A 10,778-nucleotide genomic window follows, 5' to 3' on the forward strand; every position below is an offset into this window, starting at 1 on the left:
AGAAGCAGACAGCAGTCCCTGCAGCAAGACGCGGTCCTTTTACGTGCTGGCTCCCTTTTGGACTGCCATTCCTGGACAGGAAGCTTCTCTGCCCCAGGCCTTCATCCTTCGCATCTAACAAAGTCCCTGGTACACGGTTTTTACGCCACTATTGGTTAAATCAATTAACGACCTACACAATCTGTCAACAGTCTTTCTAACCTTATTTCCCACTGCTCTACAACACGAGCCTTTTGGTCTACTGGCTACTTCCCAAACTGCGTAAGAATTCTGAACTCCCTTTCTCCCCACCCTGAAATACTATCCCACCTCTTTCTCAATTTGTATCCATCCCAAATCCTACTTCCTTTTAAGAAACGTTTCTTGACCTCCTTGTCCTTTGAACTTCTAGGGCATGGATCTTCACACCCCAGCCCTACTGCAATACTGGATACATAAAAGCTATGTAATTGAAAATGGTTTAAGTGTGAATGCAATGTGAGAAAAAAACGTATGCATTAAAAAAAACGACTGAAAACAAATTTATCGAAATGTAAATAGAGGTTTTGTTTGGGTTGTGGGGCTGTGGGTGGTTTGGACTTTTCTTCTTTTCTCCATCTTCCTTCATGAGTAGATTTAAAATTTTTCATTATAAAAGTATTAGAAAACCTGTATACCCATTTAATAAATTACTCTGTTTCCATCATACTGAAAATCTGTTATATGAAAAACTTCAAGGATGCCATCACCAACACACACACATACAAAATGGGAGCCAGTGTATCGTAGCAAAGAGCCCAGTTTCTGGAGTCTCACTGCCTAAGGCTAAAATCAGTTTGCCACTTGCTGTCTGTCTGAACTTGAGCAAAGCTGTAATTTTTTGTGCCTGAGTTTCCTATATTATATATACACATTACAAATATATATATATAAACACATAAAATAGGGTCTTTGTGAAAAGAAAAATAATGGATGTGAAGTGTTTAGGAGAATACTTGGCTTATAGAAACACTCAGATGTTAGCTACCGCCAGCAACAGGTGAAGATGGAATGGATGTTAAAAGCCCTGTGCTTGCAAACAAGACAACTGATATTCAAAAGGAAATGACAGCCACGGCATTGGGGTGACACATCTTAGTAAGTGGAACTTCTCAATTACAGCTCTTGGGATATATCTGCATTGTATGCTATTCAAACTGCACTTAGTTTGGCCCCAAATTTTAATTACACGCATGTCTCTACTCCATGCATGAACAGGCCTTAAAAAAATCTAACACAAACCAAGAGTTTCAAACCCAAGAGGGGTTAGTTCTGTTTCTCTAAATGCTTATTTTCTAAAATAGGTTTTTCAGGTCAAATGTTTCTCAGAAACCTAAATGACAGAATGCAGACGGGGAATCAGAAGGGTTGCAGTAGTGTCTCGGGCTTTATTACAAATTCCCCTGGCTGCCTTTCAGTCAGTCAAATTCTTTTTCTTTTTCTTTTCTTTTTTTGAGGAAGATTAGCTCTGAGCTAACATCTGCCACCAATCCTCCTCTTTTTGCTGAGGAAGACTGGCCCTGAGCTAACTCCGGGCCCATCTTCCTCTACTTTATGTGGGACGCCTGCCACAGCATGGCTTGACAAGCAGTGTGTCAGTCCACACCCAGGATCCAAACCGGCGAACCCTGGGCTGCTGAAGCAGAACATGCGCACTTAACCGCTGCACCACGGGGCCGGCCCTCAGTCAGTCAAATTCTGAGACACTGGTTGCCTCAAACATAAAATAGGAAGAACTGTTTTCTTTCTTATTTCCAAGACAGTGTAAGAAGCATACACAACTCACAGATCTGAGGGAAGTTTATACAAATTCAGATATTGGTATCCAGTGCTGCTAGGCTGCCCTTCTCATCTCATGACAACTCATAAAAAGCTGACTGGCTGCCTTCTTCTTCTTATTCCCATTAACATGTAGTTAGTTAGTTCCTAATCAGACGGGCTTTGAGTGTGAATCAAATTAAATTAGCGTGTGCAGAAAAGGCATCAAAACGTACCCTCACACAGTAAAGGACTGTTAAGAGCACGTGACGGTTAATTTTATGTCAACTTGACTGGGTCATGGGGTATTTGGTCAAACAGTATTCTGGGTGTTTCTGTGAGGGTGTTCTGGATGAGATTAACACTTAAATTGGTAGACTAAGTAAATCAGATTGCCCTCCCTAATGTGTGTGGGCCTCATCCAATCAGTTGAAGGCCTAAACAGAACAAAAGGTTGACCCTCTCTTGAGTAATTCTCCTGCCTGACGGCCTCTGAACCAGAATGTCTGCTCTTCCAGCCTGCTAACCTTGGGACCTGAACTGGGACATCAGCTCTGCAGATTTTGGACTTTCCAGCCTCCATAATTGCATGAGCCAATTCCTTATGATAAATCCCTTTACATATATGCATATCCTACTAGTTCTGTTTCCCTGGAGAACCCTAATACAGAGCAATTCCATTATCAGACTGAAATTCTGCAGATGGAACTCGAGAGAATTCAGATTATGCTTGAAAGCCAAAGGGAAGGCAGGTTTTTTTCTAACAACAACAAAGGTCATATGTAGCTACATTCTCAAGTCTCTGGTATTTATGGCCGAATCAAAAATACACGTAGCGTCTTTTCCAACCCTGCCACTCTCTGTGGCTTCCCACCTGGCCCAGCCTGCAGCTTTGGGATCGTTCAGCTTTAATAAATGAGTCACTTTCACAGCTGAGGACTTTTCCCATCCATAGCGACCCAAAATGGGCGGGGGGCAAAGGGGACTGCGGTCTGTTTCCTCGGGCAATCAGCTCACTGGATTTTACAAAATACCACGGAGATTTTCACATCTTCTAACCACGGCCTTAGATCAAGTCAAAAGCAGGCCACTGCCTACAAAAGGACGACGACAGGCAGGAAACGTCTCATGTCAGCTGGGACAGTGTCCTGAGGACAGAAGACGAACCACCTAAAGAAAAGAGTTAAATCTGGAGAAAATAGGAAAAAAACGCAGAACCATAGCATACTTTACCAATAGCTAGGGAAAGTGAATTAGCAATATCTCTTGGAGTAATTTTGGCTCATTAGCAGTGACAAAAGAGCAAACCATCACTTACTGCTGAGGAGGCTTCCTTGACCTGTGGTCTCTTTTTCCCTGCTTGTTTGGTCACTCAGCTGTTCTGTTCAGAGAAGAAAGCCAGGGCAGTCACAGTCCCACAGCTCTGTTCTCAGCCCTTCCTTGGCTCTCTCACAACCTCAGACCTTGAGTCTGCAGGGAACGCTTATGTTTTCTTTTTGGCCGTAGACCAGCTGAGTGGTTGGAGGGGCGTCTTGTCTCAAACACGGAAAATTCTCTAGGAAAGGGCCACAACAATATCCAAGTTCCAAAAAATTCTGTGTAAGAGGTAGCACCCAAATGATAGGATACAATTATTTTTAGTATAATCACATTTCTAATCATGTAAATATTTTCTCCTTCCTCATCTTTGCTTTCCCTTTTCTTTATGGATAGAAACGCAGAGAGGAATTAGTTATATTTCAACTTCTTCTTTAATTAATCTCAGGCCTCTAATGTTCACCAATCAGGAGAGAAAACCCAGAACGGCTGGCAGGCCAGTGTCTAGCAATGCTTGAAAAAGCAGGTATACCCTGACTCAGCATATGGGAAAAGAAGGCATGTTCAGTTTTTTTTAAATAGTCATACTTCCAAGCAGTATTTGGGGTGTTACATCAAGTACAGAATTCGTATTAGACAATTGGTACTAGTAAATTAACAGATAAACGGAATAACATTTACCTTCATTTTTTTGGTATTTAAAAAATAGTCTCCATTTCTGCAATATTCTTGAAGTATCAGTGTAAAATAACACTTTAACTCACATTAAAGGCCAATAACTACCAGGAATATCAAGATTGATTTCCCATTTATTTGTGATTTTGCAGGGGTTCAAACCAGTGAATAAAAATCAATTTTCTTGGGGCCGGCCCCATGGCCGAGTGGTTAAGTTTGCACGCTCCGCTGCAGGCAGCCCAGTGTTTCGTTGGTTTGAATCCTGGGCGCAGACATGGCACTGCTCATCAGGCCATGCTGAGGCAGCGTCCCACATGCCACAACTAGAAGGACCCACAACGAAGAATATACAACTATGTACCAGGGGGCTTTGGTGAGAACAAGGAAAAAATAAAATCTTTAATAAAAAAAAAATCAATTTTCTTTTCATATAAAGGGAATTTGTTACTCCACTATTATCTTCAGAATCACTGTAATAAAAACCCTACCTGAAAAGGGGAATACAAAAAGGAGCTTCAAGTTCTCAAAAAGCTGTGCAAAAGGTCTAATAATTGACATTAAAAACAAACCAACCACTGAAGGACTGGCTCCCATTCTCGTTCTGATATTTTGCCTCTGCTCTCTCTCTCAGGACAGTGGTTTCAAAGCCCATTGTGGGTCAGAATCACCTGAATTGCTAACAGAGCTTACAGAAGCCCAGGATCGCTGAAACAGAAAAAGCCTGCTCTCGCATCTTCACCGAGTTCTCCAGCGAAGGTTTCCAAACCAGGCTGATCAGAATCACCTGAGAAGCTTTGAAAAACAGCAACCACCACAAATTCCCAGGCTTCGCTCCGGGGAATTTTGATTCAGGAGGTTTGAGGTTGGGACCCAGAATCTTAAAACCTTTTATTTTTTAATTTTTTAACAAACTTCCCAGGTGGTTCTGATCAGTCAGATTTGGGAACACTGATTTAGGACACTTATTTAGAAAAGTGTCTCTCAAAGAACTCGAGGCCTCTGAGTTCACTGAGAATGTTCCTAACTTTGGGTAGGTTATAAATCACCATCCTGTGAGAATTAAAATTAATTCTGTCTAGAAATGATTCGAAACTAAAAATCCTACCCGATTTAGCACTTAAATTACCTAATGATTTTCTGTCTATCGCCTCTCCACCCCCAGGCGCAGGTCTGTACATAACACTGGTTTCCCATGGCTGTTAAGTGTTAGCCATCCAAAGTACTCACAAGCAAGTTGCCTCATGGGATTTTGTTCTGTTAACCTCTCCCTCCTCTTCCACTCAGACTCCCAGAGCTGCGAGGAACAGACCTATTTCAGGGCATCACAGCCGACCGCGGTCACTTGCAGCATTATGCATCAAGACATCCCCCCAGGAACACCCGTGGGAGGGAGACACTAGAAAAGCCTAACGTGAGAATTTCTTTCTTTGGGGAAAGAAATGCTCTCATTACATATGATAGATAGTCTTGACTACTCTTGAAGAGAAGACAAGAGAAAGCTAATTGTGACTTTAGAAGCTTCAAAAATACAGTGACTTTTCGGTCACCTCCGGTAGTCCAAACCCAAAGACATGCAGCCCCTCTCCTTCTGCATCTCAGAATCAGATGTTTGAATTGAAAGTCCAAGACAGAAAGGATCTGAAAGCAATGAACTACAAGGAATTTGGCAAATGGCTTTTGATCTCATTTTCCTTGCGATCTGAAGTCACATCAGACTGAGAAATCAACATACATCAAAAGGAAAAATAAGCTCAAAAGCAGGTCAGCGTTATGATCCTTAAAACAAAGATGCTGATTTCTAATCCTTCCCACAAATCCCACATCACAAATTGAGAGATGAGACAACGATCTTTCTTATCCAGAAGGCACTAACTGGGCCACATGAGCCAGCAGCAAGTGAGAACCAACTTGCAGGAGATGCAGAAATGCACCTGGCTCCCAGGTGTCTTCTCTCAGTGATGATGGCCCTCCTCACTGAAGAGTGAGCAAGAGACAGTTCAAATGTACTGAATAAAATTGCTGGGTGGGCGGCCAAAGGGAAGAGATGAAAGACCTCCTAGAACTGGGAGGGAAAACAAGCCAAACACTATTAGCAGCAGGCCCAGGGGGAGGACGGCTTGGTTTTCAGGTTGATGTAGTCCCCTTGGGTGGACGAAGACACATCTTCTCTGGAATTGCTCATCATCTTTTCAATGAGGACTCTAAAAAACAAATAAAAATAAGGCTGAGAAGGTAGATGGAGGAAAGGGAGAAATGGCGGACACTATCTTATCAGCAGATGGCATTCAGTAAAGCCACAAGGTTTAAATGCCCCATTGTCCCCAGTTATCTCTGGAGAGAATACAGCATCCCTGACCTTCAGAAGCTGGTATTCTGGTGACTCGGTCTCCTCTTGTTTGCTCACAAAAAAGAAAAGACAGTCCAAGGCATGGCAGTGGCAGGTGGGTAAACCTATGTGTCTATCCCCAGAACAGCATATGCTACTCACCTCATGGCCTCATTAATATTTTTGTTCTCCTTGACTGATGTTTCTGTCCAACCTGTGAAACCGTTCTCTTTACTGAATCGGTCAACCTGGTCTCGGCTCACTGCCCAAGGGGACAGATCACACTGGCAAAGAGAATAAATAAAAGGCGATCTCTTAACCTTCTGGAAAGAGGAACATGGCTCAGATACTTGCAGATTTCAAACACTTCCACTCATGGTGAAGAACACCAGCATCTAGAAATCCGCAGTCAACATTCTTCCCAAAGAAAGTCTCAACATTCCTTGAAAAGAGGTAGAGATGATTTTTCCAACATGAGAAGGGAAAGTGGATGCCCAGAATCAGAGAGCATTTTAGATACGGTTACTCTCTGCCCACAGACAAAGGCCAGGGGTCATTTCCTGGAATGACCACATACCTTGTTCGCCAAGAGCAGGCAGGGCACGGGCTCTCCATTAGGCAGCGTGAGCTTGCTGTCCAGGTCCTGTTTCCATCTCTGGCTGTTGCTAAAGGTAGTGGCATTGGTAACATCAAACATAATAACACAGGCAGAGGCATCCCGATAGTACAGGCGTGTCATAGAAGTGAAACGCTCCTGCCCTGGGAAGAAAGGAGAGTTCTCAAGGTGATCTAAGACCAGGCTCAGAACCTGACACCCTGCCCTTTCTACCTTCATTGGGGGGGGGGGGGGGGTAAGGCCTAGTGGCTGAGTCCAGCTTCTGCACCCAGACGGCCCAATTCCAAACCCCTGCTCTGTCATGTACCACCCATATGACTTTGGACAAGTCAAGCTCTCAGTGCTTAGATTCCTCATCTGTAAAGTGGGGATAAAAGCAGTAGCTTTTATCATAGGGTTGCTGTGAGGATTAATGAGTCAGTGAATCTAAAATGCTTAGAAAAATGCATGGCATGTAATAAGAGTTAGCTATTATTATGACAGGCTATTTTCTGGGGATCTTGTTTCTCACCAAGGTCAGCTGCAAACCTAGAAAAAGCACCCTCCCCCTGTCGTGGAAGTATCCACCTATGGTCTGGTCACGGTCAACCCACCACCTTGCAGCCGCTCCACCCACACAGAGACTGCTCCACGTTTATTTAGGGCAAAACATCCGCAGAAGACATTGAGAACAGCCCTACATCTATTTAGCGTGTGTATCCTCTGAGCAGCTCCATCATTCCAGCTTCAGAAAAAGAACTTCTGGTTTTGTCGCCCTCCTTGATCTCTGAGAGCTTGCTGGTTAAACCAAAATTTCTTCCCTTGTTCGCATCTAGTCTTCCCAGCCTACCTGCAATATCCCACAGCTGGAGCCGCACCATCTCTGAGTCAGACCACTGGAGAACTTTCAGAGCGAAATCCACTGAAAATGCACATACAATATACTTGAATGAAACTTATCTTTAAAAAATCCATGAAGAAATTCACATCAAATATGCAGTTACAACCCCAGGGACACACAACTCCAATCTCATTTAGTTATTTATTTATTTATTCATCTATTTATTTATTTTTAAGCCCTCGATGGACTGAGATGAGCCCACACTCATGTATTAAGCGTGGGACAGATCATTCATACTCACTCCCTGTAGGATCTCCAGCTTTTACTCTCTTGTCAAACAAATTTACTTGATACTACTTGTCTCCAAGGCTGGGGATAGGAGGGTGAAACTGATTATGAAAACAACGTCCTAAACTCAGGTTAAACAGTTTCTGGGAGATTTAGGGGGTTTTCTCAGGGAAGAAATGAGTAGAAGGGGGAAATGAGGTGTGCTGAGTTTTGCGTCTTCCACATTCAGTTTCACTGCTGGCTTCTAATCCAACACACCCTTGGGAGACTTCTACATCCTCCATAAGGCTGTAGGAATTATCTTGGGCAGGGATGGGATTAAGTGAAGAGGTCCCAGAGCATCGCCAGGAAAAAGACACTGCGTGGATGACGTTTCAATATGCTGGAATCTCCCACCCCATCTGTAGATACTGAGACCCCATGGGTTAAGGCTGAACGAGTATGCCAGGGGAAATGAAAGCTAGGGGAAATTCAAAATAAACACTGACAAAAAATTAGCCAGAGTCATTTTTATTCTCTACTAAAGTAAAACTAGAGCAAGTGCTAGAAATTAATTAGTGGGACACTTTTAAACCAAATCCATGGCATAGGGACCCCCATCTTATTTAGGAGTAGTGGGGGCAGAATGGGCAGGAAACAGTCTTTGAAACGTTAAACCCTCATTTTGCTGGATGTTCTTAAGGAAGATGGCTAATTTTTAAAAATTTCCATAATGAACACCAGCACACATTTTCAAAATTTAACATTACTGCAAGTTTTTTTCCTTAAAAAACATTCTTTTAACAGAGATAAATAAATGTACGGTCCTCTCCCCGTTCACCAGCTCTTCCCAGCTAAGCACCTTCTAATTAAATAAAGGGCATTGCTACTTCTGAAAAAAACAGCTGAGTCCAAACGTGACACTAGGAAAGAAATGAATTAACTCTTGGGGTTCCCTTCCTTCCTTCCCTCCTCAGTTTGAGAGGAAAAGGGGTGGGAAGAATATTTCACATTCTTTGAAGAATTCCCAGGTTGCCTTTATTTAAGCAACCAACAGACAATAAACACACAGCTCATCAGCCCTGGTAAGCATCCCACTGGGTGGCCAAGGGGCTCTCCCATGCAGGCACCCCCATAACAAAGCTGGGATCCTTGAGGCCAGGCTAAACACCATTCTGTTCTTTCAACAGCTGCCTGAACTCCTGAGAGAGGCGGGACGACAGCCCCAGCTGGCACCTCACCAGGGGGTCTCGGCTGCCTCTGCTGAGCGCAGCGATTGGCCGGGACCGCTTGGAAGGTGCAGGAGGACACTCGGGTTCGAAGGGCCCCCCGCAAAAGGCAGCAATTGCTCCTTTTCTCATCGTCCCTTCCCATTTCTCATCTTCACACCTTCGCCCTCTCTCTCCACGCAGTCAGGTCAGGCTGGGAAAACCTAACTGGAGAAACCCAAGAAAGCCATGCCAAACACCCCGCAATGACTCCTCCAGGAGCCGAGACACCTACTTCCTGACCCGAGGAAGGGCGCAAGGACCTGAGACCTCCCGTGCCCGACCCCGCTCGGGGCCTCTGGTCTCCCCGCCCCCACGGCGCGTCTCACCTCCCACCGTGGACTTGTAGTGTTTGCTGAAGCTGTCCTGGGAATAACGCTGCACCAGGGACGTCTTGCCCACCGCGGCGTCCCCCACCACCAGCACTTTGAACAGGTGATCGCGGCTGCCCATGGCTGGCGGGGTGGACCTTTCGGGGAGGCGGGAAGTGGAGGAGGCGTTAATTTTAACCCGTTAGGCTCCGGACCCCTGCAAACTGAAGTTAGGCATCCCCGCCCGCCGGCGTTGGGGCTGCTGTGACGAGAAAGAAAAAGGGAAACTTTGCGCTCCACCTATACGCGCTTCCTCCCCGCGCCGCCGCAGCCTGGGTGGGGGCAGGGCGCGAGCTCCAGGCCGCCTGCTCGCACCTTCTCCCCCTCCCGGCCCGGCTGCCGGGAAACAGGACCAGGCACCTCGGTGCCTCACTCCCCGGGACTTCCCCCGAACCGCTCCAGCGGGCGACTGGGCCCAGGCCAGCTCATTTCACAGTCGGGCCAGAAGATGGGGGCCCGCCCCTATTTGGCACAAACCAAACTCGGGGGAAGGAGGAGCCCACACCCTGACTCCCTGGACCCTGTGCCGCCCCAAGCGGCGCGGTCCCTCCCGCCTTCGTCCGCCCTGCTCACGTGCAGAGTCGCGCGCCGCACTACATTTTCCACTTCACCTCGTAGGCAAGGGAACCAGCCCAGTGTGGGGACTCGTCCGCGAGGGCTCCTGGGAAATGTAGTTTCTGCACTATTTTAAAAAATCTACAATTGTAGTTTCAAGGCTTTCAAACTCCTTCAACCGTCCAGAATCTTATTGTTAAATAATTCTAGAATAGGAAAGATCGTCCAGAGGCGATTTGTTCGACATGATCTCACCTGCCTAAATCCATTCCAAATAGATTTCTCATTGTCTTTTGAAGGTTTTATGGAGCTAAGATTAAAAATTATTCCATAGATTGCATAAAGTATTCCACTAATAAAAGCTGAAGCCTCGTCCCTCATGCTCCAGATGTCCATTTCCTAGTCCTTCAATTACATAGGCAAACCTAGGATCTTGTGAACATGCTGAAGGCTGGCTCTTATATTTCCTATATGACCCAGTATCTCTCAAGTTCAGGGACACTTGCCCAAGAGACTGACCCTTAAAAAACCCATGCCATTGAATGGCAGCTATGAACATTTAATAACCAGCCACAGCAGTGAAAATAGTAAACAAGAACCAGTTCCTGGTTCTCACTTCCACTATCTCTACTCTCGATACACTAGTCATGTATCAGTTGAGCTGGAAGCCAGTTGCAGTACACTGGGAGTCCTCCTCGAGGTGTTGCTGCTGTTGCTCATGAGTGATGATTAAACTTGCAAATAATTTTAATTTTTCAACCTGTAACTTTTCTGACCTGCCTGTCCT

At 45.2% G+C, this 10,778-nt stretch overlaps 1 protein-coding gene across 3 annotated transcripts; it reads right to left on the bottom strand.

Annotated features, from left to right (window-relative positions):
- Positions 1–3,508: 3,508 nt before the first annotated feature.
- On the bottom strand, positions 3,509–10,186 carry RAB29 (RAB29, member RAS oncogene family). Of its 3 annotated transcripts, none has more exons than XM_070591801.1 (6): positions 10,010–10,186; positions 9,395–9,638; positions 7,540–7,611; positions 6,672–6,853; positions 6,257–6,378; positions 3,509–5,969 (listed from the first exon to the last, which is right to left on the bottom strand). In XM_070591801.1, exons 2-6 carry the CDS (start codon positions 9,516–9,518, stop codon positions 5,858–5,860), a joined length of 612 nt encoding a protein of 203 aa, XP_070447902.1. In that variant the 5' UTR covers positions 9,519–9,638; positions 10,010–10,186; the 3' UTR covers positions 3,509–5,857. The 3 variants fall into 3 exon arrangements, with proteins under 3 accessions (XP_070447902.1, XP_070447903.1, XP_008540720.2); XM_070591802.1 differs by having other exon boundaries at positions 9,395–9,534; positions 10,010–10,171; XM_008542498.2 differs by lacking the exon at positions 10,010–10,186 and having other exon boundaries at positions 9,395–9,988.
- Positions 10,187–10,778: the final 592 nt, after the last annotated feature.

The sequence above is a fragment of the Equus przewalskii genome, chromosome 23 (assembly GCF_037783145.1).
Source record: "Equus przewalskii isolate Varuska chromosome 23, EquPr2, whole genome shotgun sequence".
Classification (NCBI taxonomy): domain Eukaryota; kingdom Metazoa; phylum Chordata; class Mammalia; order Perissodactyla; family Equidae; genus Equus; species Equus przewalskii.

Bases quoted from the DNA above. Each gene is read 5' to 3' on its own strand.
- RAB29 (XM_070591801.1), bottom strand. From the start codon at position 9,518: ATGGGCAGCCGCGATCACCTGTTCAAAGTGCTGGTGGTGGGGGACGCC. The intron at 7,612-9,394 runs GTGAGACGCGCC...GTGCATTTTCAG, and splicing joins CTACAAGTCCACGGTGGGAG to TGGATTTCGCTCTGAAAGTT. The intron at 5,970-6,256 runs GTGAGTAGCATA...TTTGTTTTTTAG, and splicing joins AATATTAATGAGGCCATGAG to AGTCCTCATTGAAAAGATGA.